Raw genomic sequence first — 25,629 nt, forward strand, 5'->3', positions numbered from 1 at the left:
AGGCATATGGTGTGTTAGCTTTTATTAGTAGGGGGATCGAGTTTCGGAGCCACGAGGTCATGCTGCAGCTGTACAAAACTCTGGTGAGACCGCACCTGGAGTATTGCGTGCAGTTCTGGTCACCGCATTATAGGAAGGATGTGGAAGCTTTGGAAAGGGTGCAGAGGAGATTTACTAGGATGTTGCCTGGTAAGGAGGCAAGGTCTTACGAGGAAAGGCTGAGGGACTTGAGGTTGTTTTCGTTGGAGAGAAGGAGGAGGAGAGGTGACTTAATAGAGACATATAAGATAATCAGAGGGTTAGATAGGGTGGATAGTGAGAGTCTTTTTCCTCGGATGGTGATGGCAAACACGAGGGGACATAGCTTTAAGTTGAGGGGTGATAGATATCGGACAGATGTCAGAGGTAGTTTCTTTACTCAGAGAGTAGTAGGGACGTGGAACGCCCTGCCTGCAGCAGTAGTAGACTCGCCAACTTTAAGGGCATTTAAGTGGTCATTGGATAGACATATGGATGAAAATGGAATAGTGTAGGTCAGATGGTTTCACAGGTCGGCGCAACATCGAGGGCTGAAGGGCCTGTACTGCGCTGTAATGTTCTAATGTTCTTTTTGTTAGTCTGTATTTTCTCACTCTTTGGGTTTAGTTTAGCCAACACAGCAAAACTATTTTACTAAAGCATCTGGAACTGCTTTACTTTTTCTTCACTTCTTTCCTTACTGTATCAACTCATTGACCCTGGTTATTGGTGGGGAGGGTACAGGGGAAACCCAAAAAGGCTGGGGATGTGGAAATCCAGACAGATCTAAGGGCAGGATCTCATAATTTTGTTTTCTCTTTTCCCACTTGGCAGCTGGGCAGGCTGGCTGGTGGGAAAACCAGTATCAAAGGGGGCTCAGCCGGGGGTCCTTGGGTCAGCCCCCGGGAGGTGGGAAGGAGCGAGCGATCAGGGCTTGTGGGTGTTGCTGCGATCATGGCGGGTGAGGAGAGAGGGCACGATTGGCAATGGGGAGGCTGAAGACTTCCTTGAGAGCTTGGGAGAAGTTGTTTGAGTAGTGTGTGGGGTTTTGGAGCTCTCCTGTTCTGCCTGGCCCACAGAGTCCTGTAAAAGAGACACACCTCTTGAGCTGGTAGCTCCTGTACCTCCCATTTATTGCCAGGATTCCCGAACCCTGTTTTAGGTATTTTACTATTTTGCAGTCTCAGCCTTGCCTCTCATGGATATAGAGGCAAACCAGCATCATCCTCTATCAGCTGCCCAAGTCCCATCCCTGCACAAACTCCCAACTTGCTTAAATAAAAAGGGAAAGTGCTGGAAATACTCAGCAGGTCTGGCAGCATCTGTGGAGAGAGAAACAGAATTCACGTTTCAGGTCAATGACCTTTCATCTGCTGAAAGGTCATTGACCTAAAACGTCGTCTCTCCATCTATTGAAGCTTCCTTCATCACTGCTATTGTCGTAAATGCTCAATGTGATGTTGTTCAAACACTTTCTCCACTACTTGAACAGTTGTGCAACAACTCTCAGTAAATTGCCAGGTTCTACCATCGACCACCACACATAGTCATACAGCACAGAAACATGTCCTTCGGCCCATCGTGTCTGTGCCAGCCATCAAGCACCTAACTATTGTAATCCCATTTTCCAGCACTTGGCCCATAGCCTTGCATGTTATGGCGTTTCAAGTGCTCATCTAAATACTTCTTAAATTTTTTTTTTTTTAGAGATACAGCACTGAAACAGGCCCTTCGGCCCACCGAGTCTGTGCCGACCATCAACCACCCATGTTTTATACTAATCCTACACTAATCCCATATTCCTACCACATCCCCACCTGTCCCTATATTTCCCTACCACCAACCTATACTAGGGGCAATTTATAATGGCCAATTAACCTATCAACCTGCAAGTCTTTGACATGTGGGAGGAAACCGGAGCACCCGGAGGAAACCCACGCAGACACAGGGAGAACTTGCAAACTCCACACAGGCAGTACCCAGAATTGAACCAGGGTCACTGGAGCTGTGAGGCTGCGGTGCTAACCACTGCGCCACTGTGCCGCCCCAAATGTTGTGAGGGTTCCTGCCACTCTACCACCTCTTCAGGCAGTGCGTTCCAGATTCCAACCATCCCCTGGGTGAAAACATTTTTCCTCAAATACCCTTTAAATCTCCTGCCCCTTACTTTAAAACTATGCCCCCTGGTTATTGACCCCTCTGCTAATGAAACAATGGGACAGGTTATGCTTCATATTTTGATAGCCTGTCTAGTTTAATACAGTACAAAATTAGCAGTTCCCACATGGTGGCAAGACTCGGTTCTCACATGCCCTAGGGAATGGAATACTTTCTCCTTTTTACAGATCAGCCATGCCCTAACTGAATGGCGGAACAGGCTCAAGGAGCTGAATGGCCTCCTCCTGTTCTTATGCTCCTGTGGACCCAGCATCTCTGTGCAATATTCCTAATTGGGTATAACAACTGCATTGTGCAGCACCTCTAAAGCAATAAACTCCCCAAGGCACTGCACATGGGAGAAAATAGATGCCAAACAGTGATAGAAAACAGAGTGGAAAATACAGATTTTCAAGAGGCTTTTAAAAGGCAGGCAGACGGGAGTAAAATGGTGGAAGAGTTTAAGAATGGACTTTCTGAGAATGGCCCCAAGGACCTTCCTGTGTGAAATATGTGGGAGGCATTGTCTGTCTCATTGGCCTTTACAACCATTCACTGAAACATCCTTGATAACTGAAGTTACGTTCAAAAATAAAATATTGGCTATTGTATTTAACCAGGAGTTCAGTGCTTTCCTGGTACATTTGTCCATCCTAGGATTCCTGGGAGGTAATTCTAACTTTGAGTGGGATATTGTTAGCTGCCCATTATACACCATGTCTGAGTTTCACTAAGGAAATGTCAGGTAGTATGTAAATCTGCTGACCAATTTAATACCAGCCTAAATTGTCTGCCTTATTTCTCCTTCCACCCTTCCCTGTTAATTATTTTTAGCCATTATAATGTTTTTATCTTATTTATTTTTCCTCTCTTTTTCCAGAATGGGTGGCATACCAGCCAAAAATAGTAAAGGAGAGAGGCTCCTACTTTACATGGCCATTATTGATATTCTACAGTCCTACAGGTATTGATTGCATGGGCAGAATTATTTCTCTTCTGTGGAATTTGTGTCTTCACTGTCCCAGACTGGCCTTTCACAGAAGTGATAGTGAAGGTTCTGTGTATAGCATAGCCACAAGTTGGCTATTTCTGTCTTGAAGGTTCTATTTGGCAAATCGGTGGACACTGAATTGGAACATTTTTTAATCTCAAGTGTTTGACTCTGATACAGCATGTAAACCACTTCTGCCTCTCCCCTCCCCACCCCACCTTAACTGTAAATATCCTGGATTCTTCTAATTTTTACTGGCTTACAATAGATGTCCAACCTTTTCCTTAGTAGCCCACAATGGTGCACATCCCAGAACATTGAGGGCCACCTGTAATGATCGAATGAATGTTTCCATTTAATTTGCACATTTACTTCAAACTATTTAGGTCCTAGGTAGCATTGTGTGTGGATCTATTTAACACGTATATATTTATATCAACCAGTTTGTTGTTTTCTAATCTGCAGTCCTTGTAATGGTGGTTTATGACGATAACAGCCTTTTAATAACTAAGAATGTCCTGTGAGCTGCCTTTTACCCCTCTGTGATTGGTGGGCTCCTTCTGTGCCATAAATGACTCTATGCTGACACTTGCAAATGCTAAAGTTCTGACTGAGATTTATGCAGCAGGACAGCGAGACCTACAAAAATTCAAACAAGACCAACCAGCCAATTAAGAAATAAAGAGGGTAATGGTGTTGAGTTGCCAAAGCTTCTAGGCCTGGATCAGTGGGGATCTAGGGCCAATATGTTGGACCACTGCCCACACTGAGTTCAGCACAAACCTGCCTAGTGGTGTTAAATTGATCATTTCAGCCCCATTCACCTGGTGTGACCAATAGAGAATTCACACAGCTGCACTAGTGAAGAGAACTGTTCCTCAGAGATTGTAGTGTAATGTTGGGGAATCTTTTCTGTATAATTGATCTTGCTGACCTGAAAATATTTATCTATTAACATTGGGAGCGTGAAATGGGAGGCTGTTTCATTCCTTGGTATTCCTTGTCTCTCATTTTGCACAATTCACCTTTTTTAGAAGAAGCTTTTATCATGCACTTTTGCAGATTATCATAATCAAATGTGAAATCTCTGATAAATGTCCTATGCTAATTTTTAATTTGCATATTGAAAATAGCAAACTATAATTGCAATTAGTTTCCGCTTTCAAATACTTAACTGACCTTTTTTTTCCCTTCTAAAAGGTTCATCAAGAAGCTGGAACACTCTTGGAAAGCACTTGTCTATGATGGGGTACGTTTGCATTTCATTTATCTTTATGACTAAAGAAGCATTAAGTGAAGGGATGTAATTTCTAAATTTACTTAACAGCGGAGACAAAAGTAAAGTGGCCCATGAGGGAATGGGAAAGTCAGAGGAAACGCCTGAGCATATTTTTATTATTGTAATTCTGTGTAAGCATACTCCGAACAATAGATGCATTTATTCCCCAAATAATCAGATGTATAATTACATTCTATAAGATTTAAGCACATATTTTTGCCCAGCTGGTCTATTCACTCGACCCTCTTTTTACCCCTACTTCATCTCATCCTATCAACTCATCCTTCTATTCCTTTCTCCCTCATATGTTTATCTAGCTTACCCTTAAATCCATCTATGCTATTCACCTCAACCACTCCCTATGGTTACAAGTTTCACATTCTCACCACTCTCTGGGTTAAGAAGTTTCTCCTGAATTCCCTATCGGATTTATTTGCGATTTATGAGTGACACTGTTTCATGCTTGGGAGGGATGTCCTGCGAGGTGAAATGATTTAAGTCCAAGCTAGCTTTGTGTGTGGATCTATTTAACGTGTATATATTTATATCAATCAGTTTGCTGTTTCTAAGGGTGGCACAGTGGTGCAGTGGTTAGCACTGCAGCTTCACAGCTCCAGTGACCTGGGTTCGGTTCTGGGTACTGCCTATGTGGAGTTTGCAAGTTCTCCCTGTGGCCGCGTGGGTTTCCTCCCACATGCCAAAGACTTGCGGGTTGATAGGTAAATTGGCTATTGTAAATTGCCCCTAGTATAGGTAGGTGGTAGGAGAATTGAGGGAAGGTGGGGATGGGAGAGGGAAATGGGATTAATGTAGGATTAGTGTAAATGGGTGGTTGATGGTTGGCACGGACTTGGTGAGCCGAAGGGCCTGTTTCGGTGCTGTATCTCTCTATGACTCTAATCTGTAGTCCTTGTAACAATGGTTTGTGACGATAATGATCTTTTACTAATTAAAAATGTCCTGTGATCTGCCTTTTACCTCTCTCTGATTGTGGCTCGCCACCATCTTCAAATACTCTAATGAAAAAGTTGGTTTGAGTACAAAAGGGAATCTTTCATTCCACATGCCAACCTTTTCATTAAAATGATCAAGGACAAAAACTTCACCTCCGTGCTATAAATGCTGTGATCTTGCACTCTTACTGCTTTCACTATCAGTAAGCTTAATGCACTTGTACAACATTCAGGCCTGCATTATTTATATTCTGGTGTTAGTCCATTCTAAAATAAACTAATTGTCCATATAATACTAGCCCATTTGGTGAAGTAATTGTATGTGAACATCACCGTTCAAAATTTCGACTTTGGTGTTCCAAGGAGATAGCTGGTACGTTAGTGGAAGCCATTCTCAATGTGCATCTTTCATTAAAGGCAATTTGAAATGTGGAGCTGTTACTCTCTGGTATTATCAAGATAGCAGTCTAATAAATTGTAGCTAGACTTTTAAATTAGCCCCATGATTCAAATAAAGGAGATTGAGATTCAGAACCAGGTAAGGAATTAGTTCCATTAAGTACAAGTGATAACATTGAGAGTAGAAATATTTTCTTGGACTACGTCAGATGGAGAATGGAAAACTATTGACATTCATATAGTCTGACAGCAGGAGTATAATGCTATTTATTGATGTAATCTGTTTTAAGAATGCCATTTAAAAGCAATTCATAGCACCACATCTCTCAACTCTGTTACTTGCTTCAGAGCTTGGCACTAGAGTCTAACCATTCTCCGATATGAAGTTTCTTTGAGGGGGCAGCATTTTAACAGAACACTGCAGCACTAATACACAGTACCATGGAGTAGAAGGACAAGTGTTCAATTTGCCCCACCCCACTCCATTCCTGATTTCCACCATGGCAACATCTTGCAAAGAGTAGGGGAAACTTGACGGGCACATTCTGCCTTGGTGGCACTACTTGCTTTATAGCAATGGCTCGACAAAGACAAGAGGCTTTAGCAGAGGACTGGTACATTGGCAGAAGCATGGCACCACACATACTGTAAACAAATGACTTGGTCTGAGGAGGAAGGAGAGCAAATCGTACAACAAGCCAGAAACCCCTATCTGGTGCTGTGTTTGCACACACAAAGAATGTCAAGAAAATAATCAAACTAACCAATGTCTACTTGGATCCCTGTTTCAGTGTTTTTTTTATTGCCATAGCTCCTGGGGCACTTTTGCTGTGTTTGTGTCACACTATTTACAAGTCCCCTTTATCTTTCCATAGGACTCTGTGTCAGTCCATAGGCCAGGATTCTATGCTGATCGTTTCTTGAAGTTCATGAGCAGTAGAGTATTTAAGAAGACCCTGTGTGAGTATCTGGAAATGTTTGATATTTCACTTTTGCCTGCTTGTTTAAATGTGCTTACAACTGCTGAATGTATTTGGATGTTTTTTCGTAAAATCATTCAGCACTTAGGCCATTTGGCCCATCGTGGCAGTGCTGGCTCTGTAAAAGAGCTATCCAGTTAGTCCCACTATTCTGTTTTTTCACCATAGACCAGCAAATGCTTTTTCACGTATTTATCCAGTTCCCTTTTGAAAATTATTAGTGAATCTGCTTCCACTGCCCTTTCAGGCAGCACATTTCAGATCACAACATCTCACTGTGTGCAAAAAAAAAAAAAATTCTTCTCATCTCCCCTCAATTTATTTACTGATTACCGACCCTTCTGCCAGTGTAAACAGCTTCTCCTTATTTACTCTATCTAAACCTTTCATTATTTTGAACACCTCTATCAAATCTCCTCTTAACCACCTTCTCTGCTGTAAGAAGAACAATCCCAGCTTCTCCAGTCTTTCCACATAACTGAACTGCTGAAGTTCATGGAATGCTGAGAGTACAGCAGGCTTGGCACTCTTGATTATTTCAGGAGTAATGCCGTCCTTTCCAGGGGCTTTTCCACTGGCTAGTACACCTACTCAGCATCTATGCTCCTACACTCTGCTCCCCACCTGAAGTTAAAGACCAGTTCTACGAGGAACTCCATAATATCATTAGTAGCATTCCAAATACCGAAAATTTGTTCCTGCTGGGGTACTTTAACGCCAGGGTTGGGGCCGACCATGACTCATGGCCCTCCTGCCTTGGGCACTATAGCATTGGAAGGATGAATGAGAATGGACAGAGACTGCTGGAGTTGTGTACCTATCACAACCTCTGCATCACCAACTCGTTCTTCCATACTAAACCCTGTCACCAGGTTCCATGGAGACACCCAAGATCACGTCGTTGGCACCAGCTGGACCTCATCGTCACAAGGCGAGCCTCTATAAACAGTGTCCAAATCACACGCAGCTGCCACAGTGCAGACTGCGACACTGACCACTCCCTGGTGTGCAGCAAAGTTAGACTCCAACCAAAGAAGCAACATCACTCCAAGCAGAAGGGCCGCCCGCACATCAACACTAACAGAGTTTCTTATCCACAGCTGTTATATAAGTTTCTAAATTCACTTGAAAAAGCCCTTCAAAACACTCCTGCAGGGATGCAGAGACCAAGTGGGCCCACATCAGAGACGCCATCTATGACTCAGCAATGACCACCTATGGCAAACGTGAGAAGCAGAATGCAGACTGGTTTCAATCTCACTTTGAAGAGCTGGAACCTGTTGTGGCCGCTAAGCTCATTGCACTGCTGAACTACAAGAAAGTCCCCAGCGAGTTAATATCCGTAGCACTTAAAGTAGCCAGAAGCACTGCACAAAAGCCAGGCGCTGTGCAAATGACTACTGGCTACACCGATGCAGTCGTATTCAGTTGGCTTCCGACACCAGAAACATCAGAGGAATGTATGATGGCATTAAGAGAGCTTTTGGGCCAACCATCAAGAAGATCGCCCCCCCTCAAGTCTAAATCAGGGGACACAATCACTAACCAATGCAAGCAAATGGACCGCTGGGTGGAGCACTACCTAGAACTGTACTCCAGGGAAAATGTTGTCACTGAGACCGCCCTCAATGCAGCCCAATCTCTGCCAGTCATGGATGAGCTGGACGAACAGCCAACAAAATCGGAACTCAGTGATGCTATTGATTCTCTGGCCAGTGGAAAAGCTCCTGAAAAGGATGGCATTACCCCTGAAATAATCAAGAGTGCCAAGCCTGCTATATTCTCAGCAGTCCATGAACTGATTTGCCTGTGCTGGGATGAAGAAGCAGTACCACAGGACATGCGCAATGCCAATATCATCACCCTCTATAAGAACAAGGTGATAGCGGTGACTGCAACAACTACCGTGGAATCTCCCTGCTCAGCATAGTGGGGAAAGTCTTCTCTTGAGTCGTTTTAAACAGACTCCAGAAGCTGGCTGAACGTGTCTACCCTGAGGCACAGTGTGGCTTTCAAACAGAGAGATCCATCATTGACATGCTGTTCTCCCTTCGTCAGCTACAGGAGAAATGCTGCAAACAACAGATGCCCCTCTACGTTGCTTTCATAGATCTCACCAAGGCCTTTGACCTAGTCAGCAGATGTGGCCTCTTCAGACTACTAGCAAAGATTGGATGTCCACCAAAGCTACTAAGTATCATCACCTCATTCCATGACAATATGAAAGGCACAATTCAGCATAGCGCTGCCTCATCAGACCCCTTTCCTATCCTGAGTGGCATGAAACAGGGCTGTGTTCTCGCACCTACACTGTTTGGGATCTTCTTCTCACTGCTGCTCTCACATGTGTTCAAGTCTTCAGAAGAAGGAATTTTCCTCCACATAAGATCAGATGGCAGGTTCTTCAACCTTGCCTGTCTTAGAGCGAAGACCAAAGTACGGAAGGTCCTCATCACCGAACTCCTCTTTGCTGACGATGCTGCATTAACATCCCACACAGAAGAGTGTCTGCAGAGACGCATCGACAGGATTGTGGCTGCCTGCAACGAATTTGGCCTAACCATCAGCCTCAAGAAAACGAACATCATGGGGCAGGATGTCAGAAATGCTCCATCCATCAATATCGGCGACCACGCTCTGGAAGTGGTTCAAGAGTTCACCTACCTAGGCTCAACTATCAACAGTAACCTGTCTCTCGATGCAGAAATCAACAAGCGCATGGGAAAGGCGTCCGCTGCTATGTCCAGACTGGCCAAGAGAGTGTGGGAAAATGGCGCACTGACACAGAACCCAATAGTCCGAGTGTTTCAAGACTGTGTTCTCAATACTTTGCTCTACGGCAGCGAGGCCTGAACAACGTATGTCAGCCAAGAGCGACATCTCAACTCATTCCATCTTCGCTGCCTCTGGAGAATCCTTGGCATCAGGTGGCAGGACTGTATCTCCAATGCAGAAGTCTTCGAGGCAGCCAACATCCCCAGCATATACACCCTACTGAGCCAGCGGCGCTTGAGATGGCTTGGCCATGTGAGCCGCATGGAAGATGGCAGAATCCCCAAGGAGGCATTGTACAGCGAACTCGTCACTGGTATCCGACCCACCAGCCGTCCATGTCTCCACTTTAAAGACGTCTGCAAATGCGACATGAAGTCCTGTGACGTTGACCACAAGTCGTGGGAGTCAGTTGCCAGTGATCGCCAGAGCTGGCGGACAGCCATAAAGGCGGGGCTAAAGCGTGGCAAGTCGAAGAGACTTAGCAGTTGGCAGGAAAGAAGACAGAAGCGCAAGGAGAGAGCCAATTGTGTAAAAGCCCCGACAACCAATTTTATCTGCGGCACCTGTGGAAGAGTCTGTCACTCTGGAATTGGCCTATATAGCCTCTCCAGGCGCTGCTTCACAAACCACTGACCACCTCCAGGCACTTACCCATTGTCTCTTGAGACAAGGAGGCCAAAGAAGAAAAAGAAGTTATTTCACAGGACATTTTTATTATTATTTTGAAAGAAGTCCCCATTTGGTGGGTGCAGCTCAGTAGCTGGTTACAGGGCTGTAGAATTGCAGGAACAGAAGTTGTGTTACACACTCTCAAAATGAACTATACTCGTATTGTGTACAACAAGGAAACCAGACTTGCTCTGCACTTAACATCTGTTAACTAGACTCCATGTGTAACTATTGAATGGCTTTCCATAAGGGCTTAAGTTTGATTGGAAAACACATTTACATCTCCAAGCAAACCCAAGGCCTTGTCGAAACTGCAACACATCTCTATTCAGAAAATATTGTGTATGGGGTGTATCTTTAAAATGCTGAGTGCAGTCTTTCTATATTTTTAAAAGGAGTGCAAAGTGTTAATGTAGCCCCGTTGCTGATCTATCCCAGTTCTGAGAAACTGAGATTGATAGATTTTTCTTAGGCCAGAATATTCAGGGTTATGGAACCAAGGCAGATTGATGGAGTTAAGATACAGATCAGCCATGATCTAATTGAATGTTCTCTTCCTATGCAGACAGCTGACTGACTGACTGGTTTTTCATATTGTTTTAAAGGTAGTTTTGTTTCAAGTTTATCTGCCAGCACAACTCATTTTTTGTTTCAGCACTTGGCGACTTGAAGTTTTAAAATGCAAGTGTGCACCCAATGATCACAGTTTAGTGAGGTCCAGATTTCAGCAATGCCTCTGCAACAGTTGATGAGCTGAAGCTGGGCACTTCCACCTGAACAAGAAGGGAAAATAAAGGCAATTGATAACAGGATCTCTATCACTTCCAAAAAAAAATGATGAGTAGTATTTATGTCAGTTGGCGAGACCTGACTCGCGTCAGGGAAGACTGTGCGGCCCTTGCAGCTTAGGGAGAGGGGAATAAAGTATAGTTTTGAAGGGAGAAAAGAAGGTAGCTTTATCTCATCAAAGAAATAATTCTAGGAAACTATGGTTTGTCATTAGAAGCTGTTTTTCCCCTAATACGGATGAGATGAAAGTGTTTGTCAGCAGTAAGGGTTCTCGGTTACAACAATTTGGGCAGTTGTCAATCCAATTTCCATGAATCTGAAACCATTGAACAAAGTTTCTGCTAATTGACTTTGCCAATTTTATTCAACAAGAGCAGTGTTGCACAGTTGGAGGAAATGGAAACACACTATGGCGCAGTAAGAAATACTCTTAGAGTTTTTGATGGCGACACTGAGTTTGAAAGGAAGGGAACACTAAATGTTTGCACTAGTGTGCAAAGAAATTGTCAGTAACAACACAGGGTTACTCTTGGGCTGCTATTCGATGGCTGGTCTTGTTTCAAACCTGCACATGTTAAGATCCCTATTGTATTCCTACCTGTGGAAATAGTCTCCTACATTGTCCCAGTGAATCAAATTTTACAAAAACAGTCATATGGAAATGTACCCAGTATAAGTTAGTGGCAGCAATGAGAACTGCTGTCTTCTCTTGCGAGAGAGAAGAGAGAGAGAGAGAGAGAGGGGGAAGTCTTCAATGCTGCTTTATAGTGGGATGAATTTAAATATTTCAAGTTGTCTTTCAAATGAAATTGTATAGTTGTCCTGTTTTCATTGGCACAGCTTTGCGGCCATCTCCTTCAAAGAAGGCTCGTAATTCCATTCCGGCTGTTAAATACATAGGACAGGAAGTTCCATCCTCTGGATCGATACAGGATCCAACTGAAGGAAAGAACGAGATGCTATCTGGAACCAGAAGCTATTGTAGCCTTGATGGAGAAGGTAATGCATGTTACTTGTGTTTATCTTTAGTTAGACATTAATTGCTATTGTGAGCTTAATTGAACTAAGTTTAATGTGCAGCTTCTCTCTTGATATAATTGGGAAGTGCTGACTGTTTGTTTAATCTTCCTTGCCTCCTTTCAACCAGAAATTAGATTATGAAATTGTTATTGTGGGAGCATTGCAGCCTTAGCCTTAAAATATTCTATAAGTTTTTAGTCAAAGCTAATTTAAACATTGGGTATGCTTGGAATTGTCCCACATGCAACACTCCTGAATAAAGTAGTCACACATCAGTAATTTTAATACCTATTTTGGATTTTCAGACAATGAATTTCTTTTCTTCTGACAACATACAATCTAGGATGTATAACTGCTTTAAGCCATGTGCCTGTAAACATTTTATATTTGAACACCAGCTTGTAATCTCACTGAGCTTGGAAATGAGTTTCCTCTTATCAAAGGTTTCCATGGTAATGGGTGAGGTCAGACCCTGTGCAAGTTTGTGGGTGTGTATTCATTGACTTTGGACTGAAATAAGTTGGGACTTATAATAATTTTCAAGGGCTAGACAGCATTGTGGGTTTAAAAAAAAAAGTGCCCTTTCATCCAACAGAGTCATTGTTCATATTCAGAATGGATTGATAGGCCTTAAGTTTTCCCTCAAATTGAAATGCCATGGGGCAGAGGGAGCTTTATTCCACAACTGGGATAGTTACAGCCTGATATTATTGGGGGGGGGGGGGGGTGGGTGGGGGGGGATCTCTATCCCTTCAAATAGGTTGTGGTGGGGCGGGGGGGTGGTTGGTGGTGGAAGCAGAGGGAGATTTAAAAAATTTTAATGACCAATGCACCCAGGTCCAGTTTCAGCCGAAGGGGGGTTAGAGGGGGAAGGGCTACTGACCTCTTTCGTGGGCCCATCCTGAACATATTTTAATGTGGCCGCTTGCCTCAAATATAACATTAGTTCCACATTTAACTCCTGGATGACTGAGTTTTCCTGGCCTCGGGGAAACTTGGCAGTTGAAGGGAGGTGAGAATGTATGGACGGAACATCTAAGTGGCTTTCTAGCACCTCTTGCAGGCTAAGAGGAGCAAGAGAGCTTCTCCTCCACCCCCTCTTCCTCCCCCACCCCACGTCACCCTTTCTGCCCTGGCCCAGCAAGCAAACTTGCTAACCTCCTGCCGATCAGACCCTCAATATCCGTCTCCCCCTACACAATGTCCAACTTGCCTCCTCTCCACTCCCCGTCTGTCTTCCCACTCGAGCCAGCTCACCAGCCTCTCAACCTGGCTGGTTGCAGCCGAGAAACCCATTCAAAAAATTTAAATCAGGTCCTGCTGTTAAATTCAGCAAGGCCTCCTGGAAATCCACAAGAGAGGAGTCTAGAACAATGAGAAAGTTTAATCTTGATGGTCACAAAGTCCTTTGGGTCAATAGAAAAGGACTCTGCAAGCCGCTGAGCAAGTTTGAATGTCTTGATAAGATGGTTAAAATAATTGAGCAACTCCATGATTGCATAATTGGCACAGTAGTTATTAATGGTCCATCGCTATGTCAAATGGTGTGACTCAGTTCTGCGTCCTGGATAACTGTACCACCGATTTGAACAAGGCCAGCTGAACACAATTCCAAACGGATGGCAGCATTTTCAAATATCACAACATTAAAGGCCAAAACTAAGATAAGGCAACAATTTGCAGACTTTTATTTACTTCTGGCAGCTCATTCTGAAGCCAGTCCACAACAAGCTGTTGTTTGCTTTATCAGTTGGGCTTGTGTTATGGACTGACCTTCAGCTTGAAAGAAAAGCATTGAAGTCTTGCAGGAGACTGCACTTGAAGTGATTCCAAGATGACAGGACACAAAGCTAAATGCCACGGATAATTTTACAAATTTAGGTACAAATCTCAGGGCTAGAGCAGCAGCTACAACAGAGAGATTAAAGGCTGTTTGCATCATGTTTGGAACTAGTGCAGTTCAAACATGGCTGTGGATATAGACTGCGATTATGTTAGAGACACATTTGAATGGATCATTTAGATTCATTCAACATCAGGTTCATTGGATATAAAAAGTCTTCTCCACCTTTTGAACGTCTTAGAATCATTTGGATGTTTATTTTATCTTGCTTGTAGCAATAGGATATCGTAGACGACCGGACCTGCTCCCCAGCACGACATCTTTATTTGAAGCAGCCTCCTTAGCAACAACACTTTCCTCTACATCATTATTTCTGAATGAACAGACACCATCTGAAGGAACAGCAAACTCTTCACACAAGTACGAGTCTCATTACTTTGTAGAGAATTCTGGCTGTTGAATATTGTACTCTGCAGATTGTAAAGTCTGTACAAAAACTGAATTTCCTCGTGTCACATTGATATGGAACCTTCAGATGTCGGGTTTAAAGAAATTCCCCGCCAACGTGTCTGCACGAATATTACCAGGCAGTTTAACGTGGGCTCTGATATTGATGCTGTTACCGATGTCAGAGTGTTCCACATGCTTTGAAGCACCAAATTGGTCGGAATTTTTGCAGGAGATATATTTGACACTGTGATATATTCTTCCCTCCTGCTAACCAGGGAGAAGAAAACAGATCAGTCCATTTTATTCCTTAGTTTGATTCCATTGCCATCCTCAGTCTCGAGTTTGAAAGCTGGTAGTAGCAGAGAAATGTATATTGTGTTTTATTGTTCTGTAAGTGCCCTTGGTGATGTAATGCATTATGTTGTACTCTAGCAAGAATATAAAAATCAATAATTTCGCACAACTAACTATATCAACAGGAACTTTGCAGCATTTGCTTTCTGGATTGCTAATAATGCTTTTTTCTCCCTCCCTATCCCCCCCCACCCTCCATATGACAGGTTCAGTTTGGCAATGGCCTGCATTCTGTGCCTTGCAGCTTTTTTCTTCAAAACTTAATATTTGCCAATACTCCAAATTAACAAATGTATAAAATGCCACATGATGTGTTCTATGCTGGAACTTTTGGGATGCTTATGACAGTTTCAGGTCACTTGTTGATGACGTGCACAATTATAATTTCACAATCACGTGGCATGCTTTGTGTTTAGCTTACTAATGTGATTTTTTTTTTAAAGAATAGAGCACACTTACTACCCATTAATCAGGTTCTGCAAGCTGATTATAGAGTTTATCACAAGTGTAACTACTGGGAATGTGATGGGAAAAATGGAGCTCTTCAACTGTACGGTATCAAACACTAAGACACTGGGTGGCACAGTGGTTTAACTCATTGTCCTTTGACTTCTGAATCCTAGTTTTGAATATAGCAAATACTGATGAAATTAAAGTATTGTCTATCATGGCTGTAAGGATCTGAAGTGCATCCATGGTACAAAAATGGCCTTAATTTAGAATTTGATTGTCATTCACACGGAAAGGTGCTACAGTAATGTTTGGTGTAGGAAATGTAAAGGCACAGAGGTGTAACAAGTGTTGCTGATCTTGGGTTAGGATTAAGGCATGTGTTGAGGTAACACAGAGGGAGATTTACTCCACTTGAAATCCTTGATACTGGATGCAAAGAGTGTTCTAGTTACCGACATGAGCATTTAAATCGGCATGGAATCGGCACAGGCCTAACCAACGATCATAATAAATAACGTACCTGCAAACCAGAAGAATTGGGCACAGATTGCCACAAGAAGCAGAACGACAGAGGAGGAGGAGGACAAAGAAAAGACTAGCCTACTTTGAAATGCATTTGCCCAACGATTGGAGGGGGCCCTACCACCTGAAATCAGCCCAAATCCTAAATGAAGTGGGCTCTCAAAGTCTTAAATCAGAATATGATGAAGTACTTGGGTGAGATTGGTAACTTGTACGTTAGTATAAAAGACAATTCAGGATCAAGGGAGCAAGCTGGGATGAAGGAAGCTATCAGTAAAATGCAGAGAGCAGGTGGAACCAGTAATCAAGGTAATGTACAGTTACATCAATGAAAATGTCGGCGCCGATACAACATTGTAATCCATAGACTGTAAATAGCAACATCTCTTTCTGTTCAAATGCCAATAAGGGAATCAAGCGTCATGTCACAGAAACCTCCTGCCCCCCTCCAAAAAAGAGAGATTCCACTCTCCAAATCATTCCCTTCCTTTAAAGGACCTGAAATTGAGTGAACTCTGGCAATCACATATACCAACCCTGCTGTGTGTCACTGTCCTGGATCTGTAAAGAAGAACTTGGTACTTTCTGTGGGAGAACATAGTGTTTAAAAATGCAATTGGAGACATTTTGCAACAAGCATGAACAATGGTCCATAGCCAGTGCTGTGAAATGTTTATGACTTACTTCTTGCTGACCAGGATTCTGAGCGAGCTTCAATTAACTTTACACTCACCAAGACGAGGAACTTGAATTTCAATTTCCTATAGTACCATATGAAGAAGAAAATCTGTAGACCACAAATGATTGATTTGAGAAAGAAGGTTGAAAAAGAAACTATAAAGTCATAAATATGAATAAGCGTGATGGAAGCGTTAGAACTTTGCTGGCTGGCAATTAAAATTTTCCACCAATGGTAGAGCTTTCTGTTCTGTCTCCTTCAAAGTTTGGTGTTGACCTCCGCTACTACAGTTCAATCTCCTATAGATATCATGTCAAACAAAGAAGATGGTGGATACGAGACTCTAGGACTGGGACCAGAAGACTCCCAATGCTGGGTGGTCATACATCAATGTCTACTTGGCATCAAACTCTTGCAAAGTGGAAAGCCAATAGATGTCTCATTGTATTCAAACGTTCCCACTCTCCCTTTCACTTCGAGACAGATATTGTCAAGTCAGGACAGTTGAACAGTCTGTTAATAAGTGCAGGAGGTGAATTTGTTTGTTTCACTCAAAGAGCTATCCGTTTTTCTTTCTGAAGGTGATGAAGCTTGAATGATGATCAAAATCAGAATTCACAAACATTTTATTATTTAATTTTAAAAATACATCAAAATACATAATTAGTTGAAGTTCTTCAAATCAACTGGTTCATAAGCAGCCTCCAACTGCTAGGTACTGAACAGGTTTTTTAAAAAAAAAGAGAAACTCTATTAATTGACCTCTAATGAATCATCTATATGGGTGAAAGTGTTTTGCACAAACAGTATCATCTGTTTGAAAACTGGAGCACCATTGTGTTCTAAATTCTTCAGTAACTACTTCATGATTAAGTATCTGTTGTGTGTTGTATTCTTTTAAAGTTGCTGTTCATGTTGCTCTTGACATCTTTTAAATTAAAAGCCACATTAATTGGATGCAAGGCTTTTCTACTTTTTATGCATATGTTTTTGCTTATATAAGTCTGTTATGAGGAGCAGTTAATATAAAATTAAAAGCAAAATACTGTGGATGCTGGAAATCTGAAATAAAAACAAGAAATGCTGGAACCACTCAGCAGGTCTGGCAGCATCTGTGGAAAGAGAAGCAGAATTAACGTTTCGGGTCAGTGACCCTTTGGAACTGACAAATATTAGAAATGCCACAGGTTATAAGCAAGTGAGGTGGGGGTGGGGCAAGAGATAACAAAGGAGAAGGTGTAGATTGGACAAGGCCACATAGCTGACCAAAAGGTCATGGAGAAAAGGCAAACAATATGTTAATGGTTTGTTGAAAGACAAAGCATTAGTACAGATAGGGTGTTAACGGACTGAAGATTGAACAGCGGCAAGTACAAACATGAAAAAAAACAGTGGGTAAGCAAACTGAACAAACTAAGATGAAATGAAATAAACTTTAAAAAAAATTGTAAAAAATGTAAAAAAGAAAAAAAGAAGAAATAACTAAAAATAAAAGTAAAATGGGGGGCCCGTCATGCTCTGAAATTATTGAACTCAATGTTCAGTCCGGCAGGCTGTAGTGTGCCTAATCGGTAAATGAGATGCTGTTCCTCGAGCTTGCGTTGATGTTCACTGGAACACTGCAGCAATCCCAGGACAGAGATGTGAGCATGAGAGCAGGGGGGGAGTGTTGAAATGGCAAGCAACCGGAAGCTCAGGGTCCTGCTTGCGGACTGAGCGGAGGTGTTCCGCAAAGCGGTCACCCAGTCTGCGCTTGGTCTCCCCAATGGAGAGGAGACCACATTGTGAGCAGCGAATACAGTATACTACATTGAAAGAAGTACAAGTAAATCGCTGCTTCACCTGAAAGGAGTGTTTGGGGCCTGGGATAATGAGGAGAGAAGAGGTAAATGGGCAGGTATTACACCTCCTGCGATTGCAGGGGAAGGTGCCATGGGACGGGGACGAGGTGGTGGGGGTAATGGAGTGGACCAGGGTGTCGTGGAGGGAACGATCCCTTCGGAATGCTGACAGGGGAAGGGAGGGGAAGATGCGTTTGGTAGTGGCATCACGCTAGAGGTGGCGGAAATGGCGGAGGATGATCCTTTGGATATGGAGGCTGATGGGGTGGAAAGTGAGGACAAGGGGAACCCTGTCACGGTTTTGGGAGGGAGGGGAAGGGGTGAGGGTAGAGGTGCGGGGAATGGGCCGGACACGGTTGAAGGCCCTGTCAACAACAGTGGGGGGGAACCCTCGGTTGAGGAAAAAGGAAGTCATATCAGAAACACCGTCATGGAAGGTAGCATCATCAGAGCAGATGCGGCGGAGACGGAGAAACTGGGAGAATGGAATGGAGTCCTGACAGGAGGTAGGGTATGAAGAAGTGTAGTTGAGGTAGCTGTGGGAGTCGGTGGGCTTATAATGGATTTTAATAGTCAACCTATCCCCAGAGATGGAGACAGAGAAGTTGAGGAAGGGAAGGGAACTGTCAGAGATGGACCATGTAAAGGTGAGAAGAGGGTGGAAATTGGAAGCAAAGTTGATAAAGTTTTCCAGTTTGGGGCGGGAGCAGGAAACGGCACCGATACAGTCATCAATGTACCGGAAAAAGAGTTGGGGGAGGGGGCCTGAGTAGGACTGGAACAAAGAATGCTCGACATATCCCACAAAAAGGCAGGCATAACTGGGACCCATGCGGGTACCCATAGCAACACCTTTTACTTGAAGGAAGTGAGTGGAGTTGAAGGAGAAGTTGTTTGATGTGAGGACAAGTTCAGCCAGGTGGAGGAGGGTGGTGGTGGATGGGGACAGGTTGGGCCTCTGTTCAAGGAAGAAGCGGAGAGCCATCAAACCATTCTGGTGGGGGATGGAGGTGTAGAGTGATTGGATGTCCATAGTGAAGAGGAGGCGGTTGGGACCAGGACACTGGAAATTGTCAAAATGACGTAGGGCGCCAAAAGAGTCACGGATGTAAGTGGGAAGAGACTAGACCAGCGGAGAAAAGATAGTCATGATGGGAAGAAATAAGTGCAGTGGGGCAGGAGCAGGCTGACACAATGGGTCTATTGGGACAGTCCCGTTTGTGGATTTTGGGAAGTAGGTAGAAGCGGGCTGTCCGGGGTTGCGGGACTATGAGGTTGGAACATGTAGAGGAAAGATCTCCAGAGGAGATGAGGTCAGTGACAGTCCTTTGGACAGTAGCTTGATGTGGTGGTGGGGTCATGGTCCAGAGGGAGGTAGGAAGAAGTGTCTGTGAGTTGCCGTTGAGCTTCTGCAAGGTAGAGGTCGGTACGCCATACAACAACAGCACCACCCTTGTCTGCAGGTTTGATGACCATGTCGGGGTTCGACCTGAGAGAACGGAGTGCCTGAAGTTCAGAGGGGGACAGGTTAGAGTGAGTGAGGGGGGCAGAGAAATTGAGATGGCCAATGTCTCGCCGACAGTTTTCAATGAAGAGATCAAGAGCGGTTAAGAGGCCAGGGGGAGGGGTCCAGGTAAAGGGAGAATGCTGGAGGCGGGTGAATGGGTCTGTCGGTTGGGGGGAGGACTCCTGGTCAAAGAAGTGAGCCCGGAGGTGGAGGCGCCGGAAGAAGAGCTCAACGTCATGCCGAGTGCGAAATTCATTGAGGTGGGGACGTAAGGGGATAAAACTGAGACCTTTGCTGAGTACAAAACGTTCAGCATCAGAGAGGGGGAGGTCAGAGGGTATAGTGAATACACGGCAAGGGGTCAGATTGTTTTGTTCATTTAAAAAAAAATTAATAGCGTCAGGTCTCAATGCATTAAATTTAGCAAATGATGAAGGTATAATTTTTTTCTGCAATTTAAGTCTATCGAGAGAATTTGACAAAACACACAACAGTCCAGAATTTTCATTGAGTAGCAATGAGACTGTCAGCGCTCCCTATCATTAAGGAGTAAATCGGACTGCAACTTCTGGTGTCTGCACATGTGCAGTTAAACCGGAAATCAGGAAGCTGCTGTCCAAGTTGCCATGCTCCTCCACAAGCTTCCTTTACCTCGCCAATAGACGCAGCATTCACATAGATGCAGTGTGAAGTTGGAATACCTACCCAAGGGATAATCTGCTAAACTCGCCAGAAAATGTTAACGAAGTTAAGGCTTGGCCAAGTAGGAATAGGAGAAGACCATTTAGCCCCTCGAGTCTGTTCCTTGTCTCAGTGAGATCATGGCTGATTTGTGACTCCATATACCTGCCTTTGTCCCATATCCCTTATCCCTTTAGTTTAAGAAAGTCTACCAATCTCTATATTAAAATTAACAATTGATCTGGCATCAATTGCCATTTGCGGAAGAGTTCCAAACTTCTACTACCCTTTGTGCTTAGAAGTGTTTCCTAATTTCACTCCTGAAAGGTCTGACTCTAATTTTTAGACTATGCCCTCTAGTCCTATCCTTCCCAATCAGTGGAAATAGTTTCTCTTTACCTGCCCTATCTGTTCCCTTTATTATCTTAAACTTTGATCAAATCACCCATTAAGCCACTAAATTTCAGGGAATACAACACTAGTTTGTGTAATCTCTCCTTGTAATTTAACCCTTGGAATCTAGGTATCATTCTCCTAAATCCACACTGCACTGCCTGCAAGGCCAGTACATACTTCCTAATGTGTCCTGCCCAGGTACTCCACGTGTGGTTTAACCTGGGCTTATAGCTGAAGCATGACTTCTACCTCCTTATATTCTAATCCTCCTACATTTAATGGCCAGCATTCCTATAGCCTTTTTGATTTATTTCCTGAACCTGCTCATGGCTATTTAACGATCTGTGTGCCTCCATCCTCAACTCTCTTGTGCTCTCTCTATCCAATCTTTCTTTCCCTCTCTCTTTCATTTTCTGTACATGATTTTACATTGAATTAAATATTCAACTTACACTTCCTGGTTGAAACTGTTTTGGTAAGGATTTTTCAATCTGATTGGTTGAGGAGACATGACATTGCTGGCCCTGATCTCATAGGTACCAGATGCCCTTAAAGGACACCCCTTAAAACCTACTACTCTGACCAAACTTTTGGTCACCTGACCTAATATTCATGTGGCTTGGTGTCAAATTTTGTCTGATTGCCTTGAGAGGTTTAACTACATTACAGTCATAGTCATTTATGGCACAGAAGGAACCCATCGAGTCCATGCCAGCTCTCTAAAGAGGTATCCAGTCAGTCCCACTCCCCTGCTCGATCCCTGTAACCCTGCAAGTTTATTTCCTTCAAGTGGTCATTCAATTTCCTTTTGAAGACATGATTGTCTCTGCTTCCAACACCCTTGAGGGCAACGAGTTCCACGTCATTACCACTCGCTGTGTTAAAAAAAAAGTTCTTCCTCACATTCCCCCTGCATCTCTTGCCCAAAATCTTCAATCTGAATCCTCTACTCCTTGTACCATTAGTTAATGGGGTCAGCTTTTCCTTGTCTAACTTATTCAAGTCTGTCATAATCTTGTACACCGCTACTAAATCTCCCCTCAATCTCTTTTGTCCTAAAGCGAACAACCCCAGGTTTTCCAACCTAACCTTGTAACTAAAATCGCAACCGTCCCTGGAACAAGGAAATATTTTGTTTCAGTGTTCACTAAGGAAGTGGAATCTGACAAAATATCGGTAGAAGCGGCCGATTTCAATTTTTGAGGCATAGCTTTCAGTTTTGGTCCACCAAATTCCTATAAATTCTCCCCTCTCAAGGTAAAAATATATACTCTAAATAAAAGGAATATCACCACACAGTCCCCCTCTCAAATTTAATGCCAAATGTAGCAACAGGACCAATTATGTTAAATTCTCAGGATGTGGGCATCGCTGGAAAGACTGACATTTATTGCTTGTCCCCTAGTTGCCCTCAAGTGGCTTGCTGGGCTGCTTCAGAGGGAAGTTGAGAGTCAACCAGTCTCCCCTGGTGGGGTGGGACCAGAATCACACTTAGGCTTGACAACACGAGGTCATAACTAGTTTTTAGCAAAAGCAAATTACTACGGATGCTGAAAATCTGAAATAAAATCAGAAAATGCATTTCGTTACCTTTTTCTTTACATGTTTTTGTCTTACTCTTGTTTTTGCTTTCAGGTGGCAGCCGATCATTATTACTCCTTTTGGCCCTGCACCACCAACACTTTTTCATTTAATCTCTCCTGTCTTCCACCCTATCACAGACCTTCCCTTTTGTAGTTCTTCCCACCCTCCCTTTTTCACCAGGTTAAAGCAGTTCTGATGAAAGGTAATGAATGAGCCTGAAATGTTAACTCTGCTTCCCTCTCCACAGATGCTGCCTGACCTGCTGAGTATTTCCAGCACTTTCTGTTTTTATATTTTAAAAAAAAAAGGAAATTTGCAATTCTTAAATTGCCATGGTGGAATTTGAATTCCCATTTTCTGGATTCGTCCAGGCCTCCAGGTTATTAGCCCAGTAGCATAGCTACAATGCCACCTTACCCTTTTGTATGGAGACCTCTTCTCAGTTACAAAAAGCCTCTCTCAAACTTGGGAGAGAATCCTAACGTGCATCCTACCTCAACTTTTCTTAATGATGGGAATCTTTATAAATATTAGAACACTGCATATAAATACTGATGCCTTTTCTGGAGTTTGTCAGGCAATTTTGTGAAGATTCATGTTTTTAAAAAAAATCAGAATAACACTGACTACAAGAATAACAACTCTCAGAAGGGATCTAGCCAGGGTAAATTGGAACTGACAGGAAGAGCTGTATCAGAAAAATGGGTTATCTTGAAGGAAGAGATGCTTCAGGTACAGGCTAGGTACAATCCAACAAGGGTGAAAGATAAGGGAACCAAAAGCAGGGCTCTTTAGATAATAAGGGAGATAGAGATTATGATGACAAAAGAAATTTATATGGCGCATGCCAGGTGAATTCAAGTGAGAACCAGGCCATATATAATGTTGAGAAGGAAGGTGAAGAGGAAAATAAGACTAACAAAGACAGACTATGAGAATAGAATAGCAGTAAACATAAAAGGGAACCCAAAAATTTTCTACCGGCACATAAAAAGTAAGTGAGTACTAAAAGGTGGAGTGGGGCCTATTAGGGACAAAGAGGGTAATAAATGCTTAGAGGCACAGGGCAAGGCTAATATACTGAATTAGTACTTTGTATCAGTGTTCACTAAGGAAGTGGAATCTATCAAAAGCATAGCAGTGGAGAGGGAAGATGCAACAAGTGGGGTAAATTTGAAAGGGGTGGGGGAGGGGAAGGTACTAAAAAGGCTGGCCATGCTTAGTGTAGGTAAGTCACCTGGTCTAGATGGCTTGCGTCCCAGGTTGCTAAAGGAAGTGGGGATGGAGATAGGGGAAGGGCTTGCCATAATCTTCCAATCTTCCCTTGATACAAGGGCAGTGCCAGAGGATTGGAGAGTGACAAATGTGACATGCTTATCCAAGAAAGGGTGTCAGGACAAACCTAGCAACTACAGGCCAGTTAGTTTAACATCACTGGTGGGTAAGGTTTCAGAAACAATAATCAGGGAAAAAAAACATAACAGACAGTTGGAGAGCTTTGAGTTAATTAAGGAGAGCCAGCAGGGATTTGTAAAAGGCAGATCACGCTTGACTAATCAGTTGAAGCTTTTGAGAAGGGGAATGCGGTGAATGTTTATATGGAATTTAAGAAAGCGTTTGATAAGATACCACATAAAAGGCTGGTTAACAAAATTGAAGCTCATTGAATAGGAGGGTCAGTGTCAAATTGGTTTTTAAAAAATTGGCTTAAGGACAGAAAACAGCAATTTGTAGTAAATGTTTATTTTTCAGTCTGGAGGATGGCAAACAGTGTTGTTCCCCAAGGGTCAGTGCTAGGGCCACTAGTTTTTGCTATATATAAATGACCTGGATCTTGGAATACAGAGTAGAATCTCAAAATTTGCCAATGACACCAAAATGGAGGTGTGGCAAACAGTAAGGATGATGTGAACCTCCTGCAACAGGACATAGGCTCACAGAATGGGTGAACAGGTGGCAGATGGAATGTAATACAGAGAAGTGTGAGGTGATGCATTTTGGCAGAGGAATAGGGAGGGGCAATATATACTTAATAGCACAGTTCTAAAGAGCATGCAGGAACAGAGGGACCTGGGGTGCATGTGCATCGATGTTTGAAGGTGGCAGGACATATTGAGAGAGTGGTTAGTAAAGCATATGGGATCTGGGGATTTATAAATAGAGGCATTGAGTACAAAGGCAGGGAAGTTATGCTGAACCTTTATAAAGCTCTGGTTAGGCCCCAACTGGGGTACTGTGTCCAGTTTGGGTCATCACACTTTAGGAAGGATGTGACTGTGCAGAGGAGATTTACCAGAATGGTTCCAGGGATGGGGGATTTTAGTTACAAGGTTAAGTTGGAAAAGCTGGGGGTTGTTTACCGTGGAACAAAGGAGATTGAGGGGAGATTTAATAGAGGTGTGGCAAGAGATGCTGGGGGAATATGAGCAAGAATGTTTTTACACAGTGAGTGGTAATGACTTGGAATTTGCTGCCCATAAGGGTGATGGAAGTGGCGACAATCAGTAACTTCAAAAGGGAATTGAATGGCCACGTGAAGGAAATAAACTTGCAGGGTGATGGGGATCGAGTGGGGGAGTGGGACTGACTGAATAGCTCTACAGAGAGCTGGCATGGATTTGATGGGCCACATGGCCACCTCCTGTTCCATAATGACCGAGTCTATTTCAGATTTATTTAATTTATTGGATTTAAATTCCCCAGCTGCCATGGTGTGATTTGACCTCCTGTCTCCAGATCGTTAGTTCAGGTTTCTGGATTGCTAGTCCAGTAACACATTCTCTATGCTACCATATCTATCCTTGGGAATGTGACAGTTGTCATTGCCACAAACATGATGCCCTTTCCTTTTGGAGACAGAAAGTGCTATTTTTAATGACAAGATTTTATTGACTGCTACTTTGTTGCAGACTTTAAAATCATTAAATGCTCAAATGGGTCAATCCTCGACTTAGATTTCAAAGGAGTGATTTTGTTTTTGCTCAGTTTAAAAGGTATCTAAAACACAAAGGCTGATTTTGTTTTTGTAATATTTACGGAGTATTTTAAAGTATTTTGTCTCCATTGAAACTGGTACAACGAAGAACACCCGATTTTTTTTTTCCGCATAAAATGGGGCATTGCTGATCAGACAATTAAAGAGCCATTAGGATAGATCTGTGCCTAGTTTGAATGTGTTCCAATTTCCTAATTGAGATTTTAATGGGTGGAGGCAGGATCTACCAGTTTGGGGCAGATGCATGCAAATGAATACGTAATTAATGTCAAGATGTCAACCATACATGTGATA

General features: G+C 43.1%; 1 protein-coding gene across 8 annotated transcripts in view; it reads left to right on the forward strand.

Moving 5' to 3' along the window:
- pip5k1ba (phosphatidylinositol-4-phosphate 5-kinase, type I, beta a) overlaps positions 1-25,629 on the forward strand; it is a 163,958-nt gene that overhangs the window by 110,637 nt on the left and 27,692 nt on the right. For all 8 annotated transcript variants that reach the window (XM_068030551.1, XM_068030558.1, XM_068030557.1 and 5 more), the window contains 5 exons: positions 3,056-3,139; positions 4,367-4,415; positions 6,673-6,757; positions 11,851-12,009; positions 14,149-14,293. In XM_068030551.1, the coding sequence (XP_067886652.1) occupies positions 3,056-3,139; positions 4,367-4,415; positions 6,673-6,757; positions 11,851-12,009; positions 14,149-14,293 (522 nt within the window). The remainder of the gene's footprint in view (positions 1-3,055; positions 3,140-4,366; positions 4,416-6,672; positions 6,758-11,850; positions 12,010-14,148; positions 14,294-25,629) is intronic.

Source organism: Heterodontus francisci, chromosome 4, assembly GCF_036365525.1.
Source record: "Heterodontus francisci isolate sHetFra1 chromosome 4, sHetFra1.hap1, whole genome shotgun sequence".
Lineage (NCBI taxonomy): Eukaryota > Metazoa > Chordata > Chondrichthyes > Heterodontiformes > Heterodontidae > Heterodontus > Heterodontus francisci.